Source organism: Vidua chalybeata, chromosome 1 (genome assembly GCF_026979565.1).
Source record: "Vidua chalybeata isolate OUT-0048 chromosome 1, bVidCha1 merged haplotype, whole genome shotgun sequence".
NCBI classification, from domain to species: Eukaryota; Metazoa; Chordata; class Aves; order Passeriformes; family Viduidae; genus Vidua; species Vidua chalybeata.
In genome coordinates this window covers 15,830,830-15,853,422 of record NC_071530.1, presented here as the reverse complement: position 1 = coordinate 15,853,422, position 22,593 = coordinate 15,830,830, and the positions used below count along the sequence as shown (strand labels likewise).

The 22,593-nt window shown below is 38.8% G+C and overlaps 1 protein-coding gene across 4 annotated transcripts in view; it reads left to right on the top strand.

Annotated features, from left to right (window-relative positions):
* Nucleotides 1-22,593, top strand: part of WAC (WW domain containing adaptor with coiled-coil) — a 56,890-nt gene that overhangs the window by 32,184 nt on the left and 2,113 nt on the right. For 3 of the 4 annotated variants that reach the window (XM_053967113.1, XM_053967102.1, XM_053967122.1), the window contains exons 8-13: nucleotides 7,229-7,474; nucleotides 9,386-9,508; nucleotides 10,493-10,641; nucleotides 13,991-14,109; nucleotides 18,755-18,941; nucleotides 22,062-22,189. In XM_053967113.1, coding sequence (XP_053823088.1) covers nucleotides 7,229-7,474; nucleotides 9,386-9,508; nucleotides 10,493-10,641; nucleotides 13,991-14,109; nucleotides 18,755-18,941; nucleotides 22,062-22,189 — 952 coding nt within the window. The remainder of the gene's footprint in view (nucleotides 1-7,228; nucleotides 7,475-9,385; nucleotides 9,509-10,492; nucleotides 10,642-13,990; nucleotides 14,110-18,754; nucleotides 18,942-22,061; nucleotides 22,190-22,593) is intronic. The other variant, XM_053967109.1, reaches the window with a different exon arrangement.

Genomic DNA, 22,593 nt, shown 5'->3' with positions numbered 1-22,593 from the left:
ATCAGTGAAGAGACTATCACTTTTCATTTGGTAGCAGCTGATTATATGGTATGGTCTCCTCAGCACATGTGACCTTTTCCTCCTCCTCTGATGACGATAGTTTGAATTTTTCATCTTTGGGCCAGTTAGTGATGACTTCCAGGATCCAAAGGTGATTTGGGTTTCCTGTTTGAGTTTTCTGTTTAACCAGCATAACCCACTTGCTCCAAATAGCATCAGTGGTATCAGGTGTGGAAGGGACTTCTCCCTTGCACATCCAGGCCAGCAGCAGCGGCAGTCAGGGTGCCAGGAGTAGCTGTACTTTGGTGCCAATCACTACTGAAGTAGCTTCTACCCCGTCATAAGTTGCCAGTATCTTTTATTTAGTTGGGATATAGCAGGCCTCAAATCGTTGTATCTTGACTCCAGAACTCCAGGGTTTGTCCTTTAGTCTCTCCAAGTGCTTTTTACCAGAGACTCCAGGAAGGACCATTCTCCCTGACTGCAATGTGGAGCACATTTTTCATATCTGTCTTGACTGACCCAAGGACAATTGCATGATCCTGTTTTGTTTAAAAATTTGTTGTTCAGGACCCTACTTGAAATCGTTCTTCTGTGTCACATGATAGAGAGGCCTGACTGCCTGTCTGCAATCTGGAATATGCATTCTCCAAAAACCCACAGCACCTAGGAAAGCTTGTGCTTACTATTTGCTTGTTGGTGGGGACATAGCTGCTATTTTGTTGACCACATTCATTTGACTCTGATGATGTCCATCTTGCCATTTTACTCCTAAAAACTTAATTTCCTGGACAGGTCCCTTGACCCTACTTTGCTTTATGGCAAAATTTGCCTTCTGGAGGATTTGAATTATCTTCTTTTTCTCAAAAACTTCCTCTGCTGTATTCCCCCATACAGTGATGTCATTAATGTACTGCAAATGTTCTGGAGCCTCACCCTTTACCAGTGCATTCTGGATCAGTCCATGGCAAATGGTGGAACTGTGTTTGCACCCTTGGGACAGTCGGTTCCAAGGGTACTGCATGCTCCTCAGGTGAAAGCAAACTGGCCTGCACTCTCCCGCCAGAGGGATGGAGAAATATGTATTGGCAATATCAATGGCGGCATGACTTCCCTGCCTTGGACTCAAGTTCATACTGAACTTGTCCACTGTCAGTCTCCATTGAACTAAGACACCTGCCATATGGGCAATTCAAGTATGAATGAGTCTTGCTGACATTCCCTGTCTCTTCAGCTCACAAATTATTTTATGATAGGGAGTCCCAGTTGGTGTGGTATTGTCGACAGTGATGTGGTAGTAGTCACTGGTAATTACCCAATTACTGGTAGTAATTGGGTACCTGTTGTTCTTCAGCTCAACCAGAACAGAAGAGTCCTCTGACAGACCAGGCAAGGTATTCAGCTGTCTAATTTCCTCTGTCTCTAGAGCATCTGTCCCAAATGCCCAGCAATGCCCTTTTGGGTCCTTGAAATGCCCTCTCCTGAAGGTAATCTGTGCCAAGGATGCATGGTGCTTCTGGGTCAGTCACAGTGGGTTTGCCATTCATTCCCAGTCAAATTCACTTAGCTTCCAGTACAGTCAGCTGTTGAGATACCCCTGTCACCCCAGAAATCCAGATGGATTCTGCCCCTATGTATCTTGATGGCATCAGGGTACATTGTGTGCTGGTGTCAACTAAAGCCTTATACTCTTGTGGGTCTGATGTGCCAGCCCATTGGATCCAGTTATACAATCCACTGGGTCAATAGATCTGATTGTCCCTTTCCCTCATCTGGCAGGGGGCAGGGCCCCTTTAGTCCTGGTCATAGTTCTCATTGCTCACTCCTTGTAAATATGAACTGGAGGTCCCTTCTAGAAGATCAGAAGTAACATCACCTCTTCTGTCTGAGACTTGTCCACTGAAAACTGAAGTGGCATTTGTCTGTGAGGAATTTCCTGTTGTTCTTCCAAGCATTCAGCTCACATACCCATACTGCTAGGGTAGAGATGGATTTTTCCATCCCAGTTCCTCGTGTCCTCTATTTTGCTCACAGAAAAAACACAGGTTGCCTTGTGTATGTCTTCTCTCTTGAGCAGGGGAGTGCTTGCTCCCAATAGTAGAGACTTCGGTCTGTACTGGCAGGGCATGGGACATTTCCTCACTGACTTTTTCAAGTCTGTCCAAAGTCTTGGACAGTCTCCACAGCCAAGGTGTGGGTCAAGATGATCTTCATATTGCTGGAGTTGGGTAGTCACATGAAGTACGGTTTGTTTCTCCTTCTCTAGACATTAATACCAGTATGACAGTGGCATGCTCTCTACAAACTTCTGCCACATGGGCTGTGTGCAGTGGACCTGATCTGAATCTGCAGGAGACTGCTTGTTATTTGAATCTCTGTAGATTACCTCCAGCACATCTGATTCACATACTGGATACATTTTTCCCATGGCATTCTACCTGCTGGAGTGCACTACTAGATTGTCCTTGATCCAATACCTTCCCTCCGGCATGACGGGAGTCACCTCCAAAGGCTGAGAGTTTGTCTTCTTCCCAATTCCCTTTTCAATGCCCATGTCCCAGGACAGGGATCCCAGTTGCTTGGCTTCACTGCCATCTAGTTTAATATCATGGGCCATGATATTCCAGCATTGGAGGAGCTAGATCACCAGGAGTTCATTTGACTGGCAGCTGAAATCTTCCTGCATATCTCACAACTCACTCAGGGATAGGGATTGGGTAATTGTCTTTGGCCCTTCCTCTTCCTGCTTTTGTGAGGGTTCTACTTCCTCTTCGTCCCTCACTAACTGAACTGATTTGATCTTGGATTTCTTCTTATGTGTAGGGCAACTGCTCTGGCACAGATTCATCCTATGGTTCAGCTGTTTGAGTGGTCTCAGTGCCTGTTTGTTTTCCTCCTGTTCTCCCTGAGGGACTGTCTACTACTGAGCTATGTCTGCTAAAGAATAGCCAGCGCCCAACACACTGCAATGATTTCCTCCCCTCTGGAGCTGTCATACCATCCTCCTTGAAAATATACTGTTGCTCTATCAGGATCCTGTAGTTGTTCAGGGGTGAACTTCCCAGCCATTGAAGCAGAGAATTTCCCCCACAACTGACCTATTTTCTCTGGCATTCCTGCCATTTGTGACAACTCGCCCATGGAGCAGCCCTCCTTAGAAATGTCTCTCTGGATTCTAAACATGGTGTGGGCCACACTGACTCTAAATGTGGTACAGACTGTACTCAAGAGACATAACAACAAGACCATGCTTTTCTTAACAACCAAAGGAAAGACAAAATTCTCAAAAGCTGGTTTAATAGGCCTGAAAGTGACAAAGGGTATAAAAAGCTGGGGAAAATTAAATGCCCCTGTTCCCCACAGAATAGGTACAATTTAATGGACTCCCAGAGGTAGGCCCCAAAGGAAAGGTAATAGAGCATTACTGAACACACATCCCAAATGACCCTCATTGCCCCACATGTCATAAACTGGTCTCCCACAATTCAGCAACACAGCAATCCTGATCCCTCACTCTCCCTGTTATGAAAAAAAGGGGCACAAATGGCGTATACAGGAATATCTCTACAGGGTTAGGTGCCGCAACCCTGTGGACAGACCAAAAAACATTGTGACATTGACTCCCTGCCCAGTACAACAAATGCTTCAGTCAAATTTGTTTCAAACCGCTCTGGTCAGGTCTGATTATTTCAACCTTTTGTACCCCATTGAGCGCCAACTAAAGCTATTGAGGTTTATGGTCGGTGTTCCCCATGCACTGTTCATTCACTGCTTCCTCCTCCCTCTCCCCTGTGACAGGCTAGAGAGGAGAATTTGAGGCACAAAAGGAAAAGATTGCAGGTTGAGATAAGAAAAATTTACTGGAATCAGCAATGAAATAAGAAATGAACACTAACAGCAACAATATTAATAAAAAAGTGTGCAAGAGAGACAATTCACGTTATGCCAACTGGATAACAACTCCCTTACCCCTGCCCCTGGCAGTGAAGTGAGGTGGTATAGAATAACCCAACCCCTCTGGCTACTCCAAAAATTAACCTTGTCCTGGCCAGAACCAGCACAGCTACTTAATACATGCAAGAAGTACTTGAATTTCTATCAATATTTTTACAGGTTTGTGTTTGGTTGGGTTTTTATTTTTGGTTTTTTTTTTTTTTTTTTTTTTTTTTCAGAAACAGGTTTATAACTTGGATTTAATTAATAATAATTTGTTTAATGCAATGATGCTTTGAACAGTCATTTTATTCTACAATCTCTATGATGTTAAATAACAGTTCTAATTTGATGTATGTGTAGGTAGTCATAATCATAGAGATGCAATCTAGTATAACATTTAGTGTTTTGTTTTTGAGTTGCTAAACATCGCAGAATATTGGAATGTTAGCATTAGGTGTTATCCTTGCTTTGTATCCTTTCTCTAGGTTTAATAGGGTGATCGTACAAAAATACCTTTAACAGATACATTTTAACTTATACTTAAAATACCTGCAGTAGTACAGCTATGTGAAATAGTGTCTCCATATTGTCTGAAAGAGATAACTTGACTGTATTGTGTTGATGCATTTCAGTGTGCATTTTTAGAGCATAAAAACTCAAACTAAAGTAGTTTTACAGACCTCATGATATTCAGTGGTTTTGCGTGACATGTTTTGAGTTCTGTTATTCAAGAAATAAGTAAATAAAGTGAATAAAATAAACCTTATCCCCACCAGGACTGGGTGGATGTAAGGTTTATTTTAACTGCATTGTTAGCTTAAGTTTGCCTTTGATTCAGTGTATTTTCTGTTCAGAACTGCAGCATGGGTGAAAAGCACTTCCAGCTGTTTGGTATGGTGGTGTGGTGTGAGGGTTAGATATTTGCTTACATGAAAAAATAAAACAGTAGTGAGTTGCTTCTCTACTTAAATTAACTTAACTGTGAAGACAAACCTAAATACATTAAATATGTTTTTAAATTAATGCTAGCAGTTGCAGTATTGTTTCATTTTGAAATGAGGGTGTTTTGTGTTTTGGTGTTTTTTAATGGTTGTTTTTCTGGTAAGGTTCTCAAAACTGTAGGTAGCAGGCTTGTACATGTAAGTACTAATGTGCCCCATTGTGCTTATTTCCCTTGCTTTTGTCTGCCAGTGTTTGTTGATCTTATTTGGACTGTGACAGATCGAAGTTCAATTTCAACTTCACATAGTTTTGTTTAGTATGATAAGAGTCTTGTTTGTTGGATATGTCTTGACCTGCAATTGTCTTAGTGTTTACTTTGAAGCTATAACAGAAGATGCAATACTTTATAACAAAAACTTTTACTAATGACTTAGTGTTTTATGGTAACTAATACCTAATCAGCTGTCCTAGTTCATGTTACTGAAAACCCTACAGAAACTTCGTAACAGGTTTTTCTTTTTTCCTCATCTTCAATCTTTGTAACCCCTTTGTCCCTTTTAAAGTTGTTCTTAAAAAAGCTCCTGGCCAAATGACCAGGTCCCTTCACGGATACATTGCTACCAACTCTGAGGAGATTGTAACTAGATAGGGGCACATCTTTTTCAGAAGATTGCCTGAAACTCCAAAGTATGTCTTCGTGTCCTGGCTGTTGCATCCTTGCCAGCTTTCAAATTCAGATTCTTAAGCAGGTTTTTTTTTTTCTGGTTCAGATTTCTCAGCTACGTGTCTGGAAAAAGTTTTCTGGAGTATTTGTGACCTTTATAAGCTATTTTTACTGTAACAGCATGGAAGCAGAAACCCTCTTCCCAGTGAGATTAGAAATCTTAGTGATAAGATTTACACATCATTACTCACTTCCATAATTTTTTGTTTGTTTTTTTAGGGTTCTTCTCCAAATTAGTCTTGGAAGTTGCAGTTAAGGTTATTGGAATACAAAAGCTGTTAGAAATTCTGTAACATTTTATTCTGGTGTAGTAAAGCAAATCAGACCATCTCACTTCTTTACTAATAAAGTCAGCATCATCTTACTTTGGCCATTTTTCCAAATAAAAAAGCACACCCTTAAAGTAAAAAAGCTTCCCAGCCCGTTTTCCCAATTTTTTGAAAAAACTTTGAGACTTTTACCTGAAATGTAGAATATCCATGTTGACATTCTCTGCCCGGTTTGAGGTGGCTTTAAAATTCGTATCTTCATTACTCTGGGCAAACATCCTGCATGAGATCTTGGATCCATAGCTTTATGCTCTGCATCCAACTTCTTTGGTGCTATAGATGCATTAGTCTTGACTGACTTTGTGGGCAGGAGTCTCTGAGGGTTTAATGAGGATGAGAGAAGGGGGAGCAAAGATTGAAATATGATGGTCCAGGTTTCTTAAAGGAAGGATATTTGAAGTGACTGATGGTACACCTATAGTAGGTTGAAATAATTCCATTGCAGAGATTTCTCACCATATTGGAATGGAGGAACAACTTTCTGTTAAGTGGAAGTCATATTTAAAATTAATTAACTCATATTAATCAGAACAAATTGCCATATAGTATAATTGTATTTAAGTACTATGTATTTCTTTGGAGAATAAGTGGTAATATTTCCTAAAATCGTATTAATAAAATAAAGGATATAGGTCTTAATGCTTCAGAAGAAGCTGACAAGTTAAAAATTAATTATGGGCAGATACATTTTTAGATATTTTTCCACTCTGCTGTGGGGATGTTAACAGCACTGTTTTACATTTCTAGTACAGCTCATTATCCTTTCTAAATCCTCAGCAGTGTAGCAGGATTTTGTAAAATAGACTTATATTTGTGGCTTCTTGCACTGGTCTCTTCATAAATGAAGCATGGCTTATACCCTCCCCTCAAATTTGACACAGTAGCCTGTATGCAAAATCTGTGGGCTATAAGGTTTTTGTTCATAGCATATTTTCCAAAGAAAGATTGAGATCATAAGTAAAAATTTAGAATATGAGTGTAGGTGATCAGTAAGGGATTTTTGGCCCACATATGCCATAAAAGTTAAGGGAAAAAATGGCCCATTTTTGATACTGACTGCTTTTCATCCAGTATCTTGAAATGGAAAAGTTGCGTGTGTGTGCTCATAATAAATACTAAGTTCAGTAGCATAAATTGCATCAGAAATCTGCTATCTTCAATTTTTGTTCTATTAATGTTGTGAGTTTTTTTCTTAAAATGATAGTTAGGCATTTGATCTTCAGAATTTTAGTATTGTACTAGTGAGTTGTCAGGTTGTATTGGGGAAAATGAAAAATACTGTCTGTCTCCTGTTCAGAGTCTGCATCTGTGGACAAGTCTGTATCCCATTCTTGCACAACTCCTTCTACATCTTCTGCTTCTGGACTGAATCCAACTTCTGCGCCTGCTTCATCTGCTCCTACAGTTCCTGTTTCACCTATCCCACAATCACCAATTCCTCCATTACTTCAGGACCCAAATCTCCTTCGACAGCTGCTGCCTGCTCTGCAAGCCACCTTGCAGCTTAATAATTCTAGCGTAGATATATCCAAAATCAATGAAGGTAAGGATTCTTTAAAGTTCATGTAATCTCTCATTTACATACATTAGTATATTATTGGATACCAGGCTGTAGTAAATGAAAACCTTATTTTAATTGAAAAGTGAAGACTTCTGTGGGTTTTTTTTCTGTTAAACCTTCTCAACATTTAAGGTTTTCAAATTAATAAATGTTGATGTACATGAGCAGTGTAAATGAAACTGGTGATGTAATCACTATATCAGCATTTGTCTGTTGCACAAAATTTCGTTAGAGCTCTTTGTTCGTTTTGTGCACTGTTCTTTGTTTTCTGTAGTTTGTCCTGCTGTTCTATTAACGTGTGTTGCAAATTGTGAAACTTCTAGGGGTTCTTCAATCTTGTTGCCTAATAACTTTTTTGTTTAGCATAACAAAGAAAGCCTTTCTGAATACAGGTAGTGTATCAGTAACTTTACTAGCCTGTGAAATTTTGTACATTTAATCTGTGTGTCCCTTAGATTTTTGTTACGGTGGTGTAGGTTGTTAGAAGTCAGTTTATCACTTTCCTATAGTGCCTTTTGCTGCAAGAGCAGGTAGAATTGATGCATTTTGAATGCAGTTTTATCTAATGTGTCTGCGTGTGACAGGTTACAGATAAAATGGTGTAGGTTTTTTTGTTTGCTTCTTGTGCATGGATCACTGATTTAAATAGGAAGTAAAACATTTGCATTGAGTGCTGAGAGTTAATTGTCTTTAACTTTCCGAAAGTGCAAATCCAGTAAGTGAAAATATGTACAAAATATTCTGTACCTTGCAGTTATTTATCAGAAAAAGTGGTGAATTGCTTCCTTTTAATCAGCAAATATTCTGTCTTCATACTAATAAGTGAGTAGGTCACTGTTTTCTTTTTCCTGTGCAGGGAGAAGTCTTTAAAACTGTAGTGCACTAGGTTGGATTGAAAAAAATTAGTGTTATGGTTATGTTGAAAAATGAAAGGTCCACTCAGCTCCAATTGTATTCTATTAAAAGGCTGCCCAGTGAAATTTCTAGTAATTTTCTCTTGCTGTATGAGCAGAAGCTGTGTGTATGTCTTGGAACAAGAGTGTTCAGAATTGTTCTGATAGCATGAGGGCCTGGCTGTATCCATGTGAGCAGAGTGACTTCACCTTGCATAGCAGGGCTGCCCTTACTGTGCACACAGTTCAGGGTTATTCTGTGCTTGTGCCTGGTGAGTCAGTTTTTTCAGGAGTATGCATGGCTGGAAGGTACATTCAGGAAGTATCCCACAGAGCTTGTAGACCTTTTTGGGAAGGTTAGTTCAGAAGCTCATAGTTCAGGGTGTTGTCATCTCATGCTGCAAGAAGCTCTTCCTGTATTGTGCAGTTTTAAAATGGTTAAAAGTTACTGGTTTTTTTAGAGGGGGTGTGGGGGGATGACATAGGACACCTAAACCCAGAACAGATAAGGGTTTTTTTATTAGTAAGAAGAAACATAGATTTTTAACCTGAAAGAGATTTGTCTTCGTCTTGGACATGAAGTCTACCCCCAGTCTCTTTTAGTGAGTTGAAGTGATTCTGCTTTTTGCTTTTTTAAAAAAGTATTGTAATTTAAAAAAACTTCACACACATTCTGCTTACTAAGTAGCAAATTGAATAAATTTTTTCTTGCTGTTTACAAGAATTATTACTGATCCATAAGGTCAAGCAGAAGACTTGACATTATTTTTTAAAAGAATTTTTTTAAGTGTATGTCTTAAAACTACTAAAGAAAGGACCTGCTAGACATTCCAAGTCAACTTGAAATCGAGTAACTGAAAAACAATTCAGATGGATCTTTAGTCATGGTAGATATGGGAAATAAATCTGAAGGAAAATGTACCTTAAATATAATTGGCCAGTTTCAACAGTTTAAAGTGGTGTTCTAGAATTGTCAGTAAAACAGAATGTTTGTTTTCAGTTCTAACAGCAGCTGTGACACAAGCCTCTCTGCAGTCTATACTCCATAAAATTCTTACTGCTGGACCATCTGCTTTCAATATCACCTCCCTAATTTCTCAAGCTGCACAACTGTCTACGCAAGGTATTCAGAGTTTTGTTTTTTTTTTTTTCACTTATGTAAATTTGTTACACAACGTTTTAAAAAGGCTGATACAGTTGTGGAATCTGTCTCTTGTCATATCTTTGGCCACAGGGTGTGGAGAATGTGAAATTACTTCTTTTTCCAGAGATAGGATAAAAAATTATTATTGAGGAGCAGGAACCTGACACACTACTAAGTAAACATGCTTCTCTGTCTCACCTTTTGGAATTTTCTTTGTATGTTAAGAAATTCTACATGAATAATGTGAAACTTCTGTGAGACCCTCTCAATTTATTCTGGACTGTAATTAGGTGTTATTTAACAGTATAAAACACAACTCTTCCTTACTTCAATACCTATCTTGTAGTACTGTGCAACTGTGGCCTTTGGGGGAGGCTTTAAATTTTTAAAAGAAAATTTCCTCTGTCTGGTGGGGGACTTTTTTTTTTCATCTTCCAGGCAACATACTCTTTCAGGTATTTTCAATATGTTCTGGCTTGTAACTTAATAAAAAAAACTTTAAAACTTAAGTTTAGAAACTTAAACCAAAACAATAAATGCAGTCATTGTACTGAGTAGGTAAGCAGTATTAATGGTAATTTTTAACCATGGGTGGGGAACTGTTGATATATGCCTAGAATGGATGAATAGGTTTCTGTATAAGCTGTTCATGCTTTCTTTTGGTTAAATCAAGTTGAGCACTCTAAAATAGGAGTCACATATGATTTAGTCTCTTCATGTGTAAAAAGCATTTCCTAATAGCTTCTTCTCTTTCCCCTCCCCTGAAATTTTAGAAGTGGGGAGTTTGAGGGAAATACAATTCCTTAGCTAGGATTGTTGTTGAACATTAGATTGTTATCGTTGTTCACATTGAACATGTTTCTGTATCACCTAATACAGCATATTCCAAAGTACCAAAAGAAAATCTAATTTGCATTTATGATAGGACATGGTTTTATTAAAAGCAATTTTTTTCCTTTACAGCTCAGCCATCTAATCAGTCTCCAATGTCTTTAACATCTGATGCCTCATCACCAAGATCATACGTGTCTCCAAGGATAAGCACGCCACAGACTAACACTGTTCCACTTAAACCTTTGATGACTACGCCACCAGTATCATCCCAGCAGAAGGTAAGCTCCTTTTGATTTATGCCATATTGTAGTATGTATGAAGCCGTTATACATAATATTAAATGTTGTTCCTATATATCCATGTGCTAACAATTGTATGTAGGATAATAAAACATGTATGCTATCTTTCCCAATAGAAGCAAACAACTGAAAGCAACTACTGGACTGTATGTTGGCAGTGCAGCTCCAGCATGATCTCTAGTTTACTTTTCTTGAGGAAATTCTTATGCTGGCTTCAGATACTGTCTGGAGATATTACCAATGCATTGGTATTCTAGCATATTTAAATAGAAACAAAAGCATACTTCACAGGCAACAACTGATACAATTATTTAGACTTACCCAATAAAATACGTTTAGAATGGGAGAGAAATTCTTGGGGAAATTAACTTGAAATAGTCTCAGATTGCATTTAGAAATGTTCTAGGTGTTTACAGATCAATAACATAATGTTCCTTTCCCTTCCTGCCCCCTCACTTCTGTTCATTCAGAATTCCTTCATTGGATCAGTGACTAGGAAATGTAAATTGAAGCTCCTGAGAAGCATGACTGTAGTGGGGTGAGACACCCCCACCTTCCTAAAAATCTGTCTTCTCTATCACCACCCCTGCTTAGCTGAGGTGTCTTTTTCTCAATTTTCTGCTCACAATCGAACCTCTAATGTCTTGGATGCCTTTGAGCAATACTTTTCTCTTCAGGAGAACACATTGCATTCCTCATTATATTCAACATGCCCCATGTTCCTTCATCTGATTTTTTTCATGGGTGCAAAGAAAACCAAGTGATTTTCCCAGTTTCTTGTGATTGACAGTGATACAATGAATTGCAAAGCTTCATGTGTTTACCAGTACTGGTTGTTACCTTGTTTTCTGCCCCTGGATTGCATCCTCAATCTCTGTTCACATCCCATACCTAGGTGGCAAGTAATGAAATTATCAAATAGCAGGATTGAGATATTTGATACTTCCAAATCCTGAGGTATGAAAAAGAATCTTCTTAAGTTGTGTACTGTCGATACCTGGAAGTACATCTCTTCTGGTCTCTACAACCCAGAGATTGATTGCTAGTCCCAGAAGTAACGAATTTTGGTTCCGCACCAGACACTTTGCCAGTTCAAATAAAAAAAAAGAACTGGCAGTTCTTGTATTTATTTGTGTAACTCATTTCCACGAGATGGGAGAATTTAGGTGGTGCTAGCTCTGGTGTGAGCATGTCTGTTTTAGCAGCCCGTCGGATATGTGAGTCAGGCTAAGCTTGTCCAGTTGTACAGTTTGAGGTAAATTATGCCTAATCAAGATGTGGTACAGTGCCAGGACACACTTGGTTTTAGAGAAGATGGGCTTAGAGCAGACAAAGCTGAACTGGCCCTGCCAGTTCCAGATGCACAGGTATTTGAGCTGGCTGTGGCACAGTAGTGCCATTGGCACAGAACTGTTGCTGACGACTGCTTGAACATGTCAGCAGTGCTTTCAGACTGAAGCTGCTGTGTCTGTCTGTGCAGGTGCTGTGGCATCTCGGGGGGTCACAGACTCCAGGAGCCTGGGGGTCACCTTTTGCCTTTTAGCTGTGCCTGTATTGTGTGATCAGAAACTGTTCAGAATTTCTTCAAAGGGGTTGTGTAAAGCACTTTACACAGTCTTGTCAAGCTCAGTGAGAATGTTGCTGTTGGTTGGTTTGTTTGTTTTTTGAATTTATTTAGCCCTTACTATTTTTCTGGTTCTGGTATATGTATTTACAGTTTTTGAAACACTTGGAAAACATGGAATAGTTGAGAGGTTTTGTGGTTCATTTATTTTACAAATCCCACTTATTCTTCACGGTCCTTTTTTCTTGGTTATTTTTACCAGCCGAGGAGCTGGTTACTTTACCAGTTTGGATCTGCAGCATGATTCCGTTACTACTGATGGACTTCCCTTTTGAAATTGTTCTGTTTGAACAGCCTTGGTGGTTTAATGTCTGCTCACAGGCTGAGCAAAATGCAGGCATTAACAGCAAAGTTTTTCATGTCATACATTTCATAAAGGTACCTGTGTAGTCTGTTCTCATAAATCAGTTTACGATCTGCTACTCTTTCACCCTTCTGAACTATATAGTTCTGTTTAGTTCAACAGCAGAGTGATCTTAAAATTATCTTGCTTTTTCCTTTTAGTACCATGGGCTTTTCATGTGCTACTCAGACTTATTTAGTATATGCCTATTAATCTAGAACCCAGAAAGAACACATTTAATTTTTAATGATAATTTTAAAAGGTGACTTTTCCTCCTAGACATATTAGAGTTTGAATTTGCATTAAGAACCACCTCCCTGCATATTTAAATGAATCAAGTTATGTCTTGAGTTTACTTTCGCAGGTAGTGTCTGACTTACCATCTGTGGTTTGTTTCACAGAAGTGTGTTTCTGAAATAGAGAATTTCTGGAGGTTCTGGTGACTACTAGTTAGTAATCTACACTAATGTGAAGTCAGCAAATGCCAGACAATCCAGATAATTTGGGGGTTTTTGTCTTTATGGATCCCTAGAAGCCATTTTTTCTTTGCTCTCTCCCTTTTCTCTTAAAATTGTTAGCTTGATTTTGTGGAGGATAAATTTTGATACTTAACCTCTCTGGTACATAGTTCAAAACTGACTGATGTATGCAAAACATTGGGCAAGATGAAGTATCTTGAACTTCATTTGCTGTAAATCAGACATTACTGTATTCCCAAACATAGTTCAGAAATTCACAGAAAAGACTGTATCTTACTGCATGTATCTTAACATCTTGCATTGAATGTGTACTACAAAGGAAAAGCAAGAAGGTACTGATGACTATTTTTTTAGTCACCCGTGAGTTTAGAACGTAGAGAAAAGGGAGAGTAAACTGATAAATATGCTTTAGATTTTCTTTTCCATTTTTGATAGAGATGTTTTTAATATGCTTGTGATGTAATTATGTCCTTGACACTGTGTAATGTATTTTCAAGTAGGGAACCCTTAAGTTTGTACATGAAGATTTTATTTGGGTAATGAGCAACTCTTCTGTGGTTGAAAATGAGCTTAGTGCTCAGATGGAAGATACAGTCAGAAATAATAGAGGCTTGCAATATTTTGACAAGTCACATGGGTCTAAATTTGCTTCTGTTATGTCTATAAATAACCCATTCTTAGTAAAAAAAAATCTTTCACAGCTGTGGAACTAGAATTTTTTTTAAAGAACACCTTGTGAAGATAATAAAAATTGTATCAGCAAAAGCCCTTGTATCAAAAAAAACCCCACAGGTGTTGAAACTGTAATTTCCTTGGTTTTCTCTGTTTCTTACACTTGCTCTTTACTGTGGAGGAATTCTAATGAAATTTTGAACTTTGTAGGTTGCTACTCCAGGTGTTAAACAAGGACCAGCTTCCCAGGCAGCACCTCAGCAGCCAGTAATAGCTGACAAGCAGGCAGGTCATGAACCTGCCTCTCCACGAAGTCTTCAGCGTTCAAGGTATATTGAAATGCTTCTCTCTTCTGCATTCAGTGTATGTTGTATATGTTGCAGTTAGTGGACTCGCTTTGGCCAGTTTATTGAACTGCTGCTATATTTAACTGCTGCTACTGAGATGATGCAGCTAAGTACCTTTGTTACATATTTAATGTGGTAGATTCTCCATTTTTGGGGTAATCATTAGACCATTCTCACAGAAGCAAAATGGAACTCATAGCTGTGTTCTGTCACTCTGGTGTCAATTTTATAAGTGATTCCTTGTATTGTGATTTCAGAGTTTGAAGTTTCTGTCTCTGTGCAGTTACGGAATCTGTGATTTGCTTAGTGTTAGATGTTTGTAGTGTCTTGCTGTAGTGTAATTTGATTTTGAAATTAGCATGATTTTTTAGTTTGTCAGGTGATTTTGCTGCTCTAATGAAAAACATTAAAAATTAAGTAAATTTCACAAATACCTTTCCTTGGCCAGACTTTTTTGTCAACATTGCAACTTATTAAGATGAAGTTGCATGATACCATCATTTAACCATTGATTTACAAGGTGGGTTTCGATTCTGTATCTTTGAAATTTTTCTTTTGGGAAGATGGACTCTTCATAGTGTCAGATGCTCTGCATTTTGTCATATTGGTTCCAGGGGCTGTAACCAAAGATGTGTCATGAGTCATGTCAGATGTGTGATGGAGTCATGGTATAGAACTGTGGTAGGAAGAAGCTGACTTTTTTAGAGGTTCTGTAAATCTACAGTTCTTAATAGCTGGATTTTTAGAGTAGTTGAATAAGGTGTGTTGTGTGGTATGGTATTAAAAAAAGAAACAAAAAACCAAAACCCAATACTCATTCATTGTCAGCATACTTGAAGCTACACATGGTAGTGCTTTCCAGATCGTAAAATAGTGAGGTCCTTTTATCTGCCCTTCTGGGACTAATAACAAAGGGGACTTTTGTTTTCTTTGTTGGTTTTGGCTGGTTTTGTGGGGAGAAGTGATTTATGTTTTGATGTTTTCTGGGGGACTGGGTTTTCTGTTGTGTGCTTGGCAGTCCTGTCCCAGAAGCTGGCTTTACTGGAGACTCTGGAGTATTGTCAGGTTTGAGGGTACAGACGCAAGCAAGTCAGAAGTTTTGAGTTTTTAATGTAGGCTGTTTTACAGGCACTTGATTCTAAGCTTTGTCAGATTATAAGCCTATAACTCATTTTTCTCTTTTAGGAGAAAAGGCAAAGTGTCCACCTCCAGTCCCTAGTAATTATGAATGGTGCTATTTAAATCTTTCTAAATTACAGTACCAAAGATAAAATTACACTTTGCAGCAAGCTAAGCTTTTTTATGAGGAGTGGTGAGGTTTTGGGGGACAGCTCTTAAGTCGCAGGCCCTTTTTTTCTTCACTCATCACCCTCTCTGCACAGGAAATCTTATGAAAGATAGTCTTATTGTTGAAAACCTTTACCATGGCTTAGAGTCTGTGTGAATTGATACTGCTGGGCATTTGGCCTGCTAATCCATACCTCACCCTTCGTTTGGGTTACATGACTTTGTACTCTGGCATGACCCTTACCTACAGTGAGTTTAGGGATCTGCTGTCCCTCTGCAAACCATTGCTCCATTTGGCATCAGTGTTTTGGTGGAGTTTGCCCCAGCACTGCTGAAGTGGGAGCGTTGTGCAGGTAGCACATTCCCATGGCAGGAGGCAGGGTGCAGCTCAGGGTGAAAGATGCTGAGACAATGTTAGTATTGTTCAGTATCTTGTGTCTCTCAAATTAATACATGTTTGTGACTCTGCTGTATTGTGTATCGTGAGTTCATGCAATTTCAGTTTGCTTTGGAAGTGTCTCGTTCACAAGTGAAAGATTAAGGAATAGGTGACTTGGAAAAACCTGTGTGACTGGTATTTTCTTCTACTGAGTGCAGTGGAGTTGAATGAAAGTGGACCAGTTCAGATATTGATTTACTTACCTGCAAAAGATTTGCTGTGTCTAGGCAGTATGCCTGAATTCTGATTCTGATAGGGAACAGATGATTCCTTTGTAGGTGAAAGCAGTCGTTTGGATTGGGAATTGCTCTTGGGAGCAAATTTTACTTTCATAGGAGTGAACAACAATTTAGCAAACTGAACTGTAGTCAGATGGGCCAAAATTTTTTTAGCTCTGTGAATTAAGGTTGCATTTTTCTCCAGCCTAAATATTGATTAATTGAGCGGAAGTTCATCACAACTGCATTTCCTTGGCTTATTAAAAGTTTTAAGTAAATAGAGGTAAATTTTTTTTTTTACTTGTTGGGGTGGAAACACTGTGTGAGAAAACCTGAGTAGCTATTGTTAACTTTCAAGAAGTGAACATTTCAGCCATTTAAGTTGGGAAATTAACACAATGCAGGCATACAGTGAGTCTGTTAGAGATTATTCCAAAGGCACACTATCAATTATGGCTGCTTTTAAAATGAAACTAAATTAATGCTTCCATAATTAACAGTTTCATCAGGTTGATAGTTTCTTTCTGTTTTCAGAAAGGACTGAGAAAATTTTTCTTTTACCTTGGGAAAGTGCTGTGAAGGGAGGTATTTCATTGTATTTTTTGTAGGTTGTAAAATTCTGACATTTGTAGTAGTATATTTCAGAACCATCATGTTCTTGTACCCTTGATACAGATATTTTTGCCTCTCTGGAGGCATTGTGTTATTTGTGGCATAGTCAGTCTTCTCAGCTAAGGCAAGTATTTCCCTTCAGTGAAGCATTTAAAAATACTGTGGTAGTTTGAAGCAGTCATTGCTGCATTCGTAGCTCCCCCTACTGCTAACACAGCAGTGCCTAAGATATTTTGTGACAATATGTTTTAGTCATAATTAAGATACAGCTTTATTTTTGAGAAGCCCACAGATTTTATTTATTTATTTTCTTGAAACATTTCTGATGTGTTAGAGTGATTTTTACTCATGAAGTAGGAGAAGACAGGCTAATAAATGAAGAGGAGGCAAGTCATAGAGGGAAATTTAATTCTAGTAGAACTAAGGAGTAAATAAAGTTATGCCTGAATTCTACTTAATTAATAAAAGTAGCCTGTCTCTGCACCATCACTATGCTGATGCTAAATGAATACATTGAAACTTAGAATAATTTACTTTGGAACAGAATTCTAGCTGCAGTCTACTTTGGTCCCAACTTAGAGTAGGACTGACAAATTTGAATTGCTAAGGGCATTAAGTTAGGTGATTTTTTTAAATATCTCAGAATATCTTCTTCTGATGTTTGACTGCCCTTATGATGATTCTTTTTTCTCATGTCTAATTAGAATTTCCCTTGTTTCAGCTTGTCTCTGCCTCTTGTGCTATCACTGTGCATCTCTGAAAAGAGTCTGTTCTCCCCAAAACTAGTAAAAATCTGCAAAAAGATTCCTCAGTCCCCTTCCCTTCAGCCTTCTGTTTTCCAGACTGAATAAACTTTGAGCTTCTTCTGATACAGCATGTGCTTCAGCCCCTTAGTTGCCTGTGTGGTCCTCTGCCACATTCCTTTGCTACAGCAGTTTAATTCTTGTCAGGTTTTAGGCTTCCCACTACACAGTGCTCCAGATACTGTGAATCTCATAAGCTCTGAAAAGAGGGGAGGAATTGCCTTTTTTATAGGAGAAGTGCTTCATCCCTTTTGTTGGCTTGGTGACTCTCTGGCTTTATTCCAGCAGGTCCAGTCAGCCATCCAATTTGTTGGCAGTAATTCTTAATGCTGTAATTCTTTGCAAGTTTGAGTTGATTAGGGTGTCTGGGCATTGGACTAGACGGATAGTTGCATTATGTAAGGCTGTTTTCAGTCTTCAAGGGGACTGACAGGTTAGATGATGAATCAGAAGTCCTTTAAAATTTAGTTCTCCTTCATAATACTTTCTTCTTGCCTGCAGGTGATATAAAGTTTTAAGAAATAGACTGAAATGATGGCCTGTGCTGAAAAGCTTCTGCCAGTGGGAGAGTTTCACTTACACAATTAGTGCTACTATTTCTCATCACATGTAGTGCCAAAGAACATTTAACTGTGAGGTACCATCACTGTTGTGCTGAGTATGTTCCAGTAAAGCAGTCAGGTTTGGTGGCTACAAACACGCTGCTCCTGTGATGCTTCTGTTCTGAGTGCATTCAGTAAAGATGTACAATGTCACAAAACCATATAGATTGTGTTTTGACATGAGTAGTAAACTGCTCAAATTCCATATGGCTGTATTTTCAGATCAGGACATCGGGCATTGTTCTTAATGATTATTCTGGCAAACCTCTTATGAATAAACCTGTTTGCCTACCATCTGATACATCATTACTGAAAATCTTAGGTTTGCAGCTGTTCGAAGGAGGAACATAAATATATATTTTTTTTTTCTATCTAACACCATTTAGGGCTAGCTTGTATCTCTTGAACAGCTCTCAGAGTTAAAAACCAGACAAACACAAAACCCTACCAAACCACAGAATCCTCCTATTACATTGTAGCACTCAGTTCCAATTAAAGTTAGAGGTTTGTAGAAAGGTAGCACAGGTTTGGTCTACCAGAAGTGTTTACTTGTGGTTTGAACACTTTATGTATTTTTGTGCCTGGAAGCAATTTCAGTGTTCATTTCTCTACAGGTTCGTATATGTTTTTAAATGCTCACTTGCTCTTTTTAATTCTTTCTTCTAGTAGTCAAAGAAGTCCATCTCCAGGTCCAAATCATACCTCTAGCAGTAGTGCATCAAACTCAACACCTGCACCACAAAATACATCTGTACGACCCACATGTTCATTAACACCTACGCTAGCAGCACACTTCAATGAAAACCTTATAAAGCATGTTCAAGGCTGGCCTGCAGATCACGCAGAAAAGCAGGTGAGTGCTCCTATGCTTTGTTACCTGTGAGAGTGCATAATATGTAGCTTAAAATTTGGGTTTCTTACGCATCTTGCTTTTTCTAGGAATTAAAATTATTAAAACCCTTACGCTTGTCCTCAGACAGAAGAGAAGAAAGAGAGAGTAGGCCAGACCTGCCGGTTTTACATGTGTTTACCTTTCAGTGGCTGGGTATTTTCAGTCTCACTTGAAGTGTCAGTACTTTGAAATTCCCGCAGATGAATAGCTATCCTCATAACTATTTTCTTACTCCTAAAGTTTTGTTGAAATTTAAAGAGAACATATAGTTCAACATATTTTTTCATAATGATATTTTGGTTATGTGGAAAATGTTATAAATTAGGTGCAGTTAAACTACTTGAGACTACTTTACGATTTTAGTTACTGACATGTTAGTTCTGCACAGTGAAAAAGAAACTCTGCCTTGTTTGTAAATTGATGTAGAGTACTCAGACTGAATTTGGGCTATTTTTACATAATGGAAAATCCAGTCGAACTGCCATCCATATATTATAGCTAACTGCATGAAGCCTGTTCTGTTGTAGTAGTACAAGGAAACTGGATGCATGTCAGCCTCTTGCAATGTATTACTCAAAGGAACCATATTGGTTATTGAATCTAGTTAAGTTATTTCCACAGGCAGCCTTGTCTGATGCAATCTGTTTGGGGTAATAATCTTACCTAGCCCAGTTTACTTTGGTCTTTTGAAGAGTTGTTGCGTGCTGGCACAATTCCACACCGGAAACTTTTGGGTGGTAACTTGCGAGATGACTCTCAGAAGCACAGTTTAAACTCAGACCCTGTTAGGGTTCTTGCTTCTTTTCACTGATTTGTTAAAGTCAGTTTTAAGACATTACCAACCTGTACTGAGTCAAACGCTGAGGCATTGCTGTGGAGTGTCTTGAAGGAAATGGTGTAGCACAGGCACTTACCTATGGCCTTGGTCTCTTGTTTTGAAAGTAGTATTTTCACAGTGTACTGAATTCACAAGTATCTTAATACAGGAAATAGATTTATGCAGTGCATAGGTTTTGGGGGTCTTTTTCCCTTGTTGGTAATAAAGAGATCAAAAAACTCAGCTAATGCTAGGCAGTCATGTACTCAGTTGGGTACTTCTCCCTTTGTGCTACATGCTGGTTTGTCCTGTCTGCTATTTCAGATGATTTTACATGGTGGTTTTGTTCATAGACAGTTTTGAATAGTAGCACTTGAGGCACTTGAGATATTTTATATGAAAGTGAATGAAAGTATAGGTGCAGTACATCGTGAAGAAGATAAGATAGATCAAAGTGGAGAGACTAAAAATCCACTGCCTTGGTTTCTTCAGATAGCTGCCAGATATATAGTGTAATTTGAACTTAAGGCGGAAGAGCACATGCTGGAGTAAACCGAAAAATAAATAAGTAAATAAATTAGACTGAGTCAGGACAGGTATGTGCGAAAGCAGTTAGAATTGAAGAAATGTACTGTGCAATAGTTAATAGCTAAAACATTCTTGAATTACAGCAATCACCTCACAGAACTCACAGAAAGCACTTGGGAACTAATATGGGAAACTGAAAAACGATTCAGTAACTGGAGTTGTGCAGAGAAGACATGGGCAGTTATATCCTAGTGGAGACCAGGGTACTCCTGGATGTTAATAAACTCCAGAAACAAAAACTTTCAAGTAGGGAATTAGAACACAAAATGCTGCTTTGAACTGGAGAAGTGCCAAAAGTTGATGAAGACCTGTGCTAAATAACATTATTTTTGGGAAGGAAAATTAAGTGTACAAGTACCTAAGCAGATGTGGATGAATTCCAGTAGGCAGCTAAGCACCACACAGCCACTTGCTCACTCTGCCCCAATTGGATAGGGGAAACAATTAGGCAAAAGTGAGAAGACTCGGGAGTTGAGGTAAAAGCAGGTCAAAGAGTAAAAGGGTTGTGGGGGGGGGGAAAGTAATGCAGAAGCAGTCACTGCCAGCCAGTGCACCACCAGTCCTTGAGCCATGGCAACCCTGGAACACTGTCCCCCAGTTTTACTGCTGAGCATGACACATGTATGGTATGGAATATCCCTGAGGTCAGTTCGGGTCAGCTGTCCCAGTTTTGTTCCCTCACTGCCTGTTGTCCACCACAAAGTGTATTTGGTGGGTGGAGGAGGGGTCAGAGAGAAAAAGGGAGAAACCCTTGATGTTGTATATGGTCTGCTTAGAAATAGCTAAAACGTTACTATGTTGTCAGCACTGGCTTGGTCACAGATTTAAAACTTGGCACCATGTGGCACCATTCTCTTCTCTGTGAAGAGAATTCATTCCATCCCAGCTAGACCCGGTGTAGCAGAGGATAAATAGCATTGCTAAACAGTAATGCTGCAGAGAAGGCTGTATTTTTAAACAATTTTTCCATGTGCCACTTGAAAGAAGTCCTGTTCCTTAATGCAGTGAAATACACAGGGCCTCAGATAATTACACTGGTCTCCTTCGTGCTGTTGAGGAGTTCTCTAGAGTCATATCCAATATAGTGATGACACTTAAAGAAATGCACAAATTGGGAATTGGATAGGTCATGCTCTTTAAATTTACACTTCTGCTTATCTCCAGCTGACTGAGTGGGAATATTAAAGTAATGGAGTTGGTCTGTTAGAGAACACCTGAAGAGGGTTGCAAAGTTTTTTTTGTCAGGTAGAAGGTAGCTAGAAAAAAGATGGCATTCAGTTATTTTTGTCAGTAAGGCTTAATTAGATGGGAAGTTTAAGTCTGCCATTGGAATAATGGCTGGAGACTTCAAACTACTTGAAAAAGTTATTTTAGAAACTGCAAGCCCTCATGTACTGTCTTTCAAGATGGTCGGGTAAACCTTTAGGATCAAGAAAGTCTAAACTAGCCCTGCCTTAGCATAGGCGTAGGTTAGAAAGTTTCTGGGCAGCAGTGTTGTTTATTTATGATTCAGAATGGGCTTTTGTAGAGAACTTAATCTGCTTCTGATATAATATTCCCTTTTGAAATTAGAGTGCTTTGCTGTTTCAAGAAACACCAATCCAGCAATTCTCTGGCTAGTGCCAGTTGTTTCCAATGCATGATTCAAAATCCTAACCTTTGTTTAACCACTGCAGGCATCAAGATTACGTGAGGAAGCCCATAACATGGGAAGTGTGCATATGTCAGAAATTTGTACTGAATTAAAGAATTTAAGGTCTTTAGTTCGAGTATGTGAAATTCAAGCAACTTTGCGTGAGCAAAGGTAAGTGTGTGCTCTGTGCTTATTTTCAGTTTTTAGGGTGTTATTAGAACATCCATACTTGCATTATTTTGCATGAGTTCTGTTTACTCATGACTTTATAAGACTTTATAAGTTTACTGATGACTTTATAAGTACACCAGTACTTGCCATGTTTGCAAGCTGTCTTCCCTGTGTACATTCTGCCTGTTTCTCCCCACTAAACAGAACCAGATATGTAGTTTCTGTATCTACTTTTACTTGGAGAGAAAAAAAAATATCTTTGCAGAAACCTTAGTGCATTAAAAAGAACTGATGAACTCACAATATTTCAGCATGCTTCTAGAGTATCAGCCCATATGTAATGCATAGATCACATAGGTACACATCTGCACAGTTTATCCTGATCTGAAACACTACAGTTTATA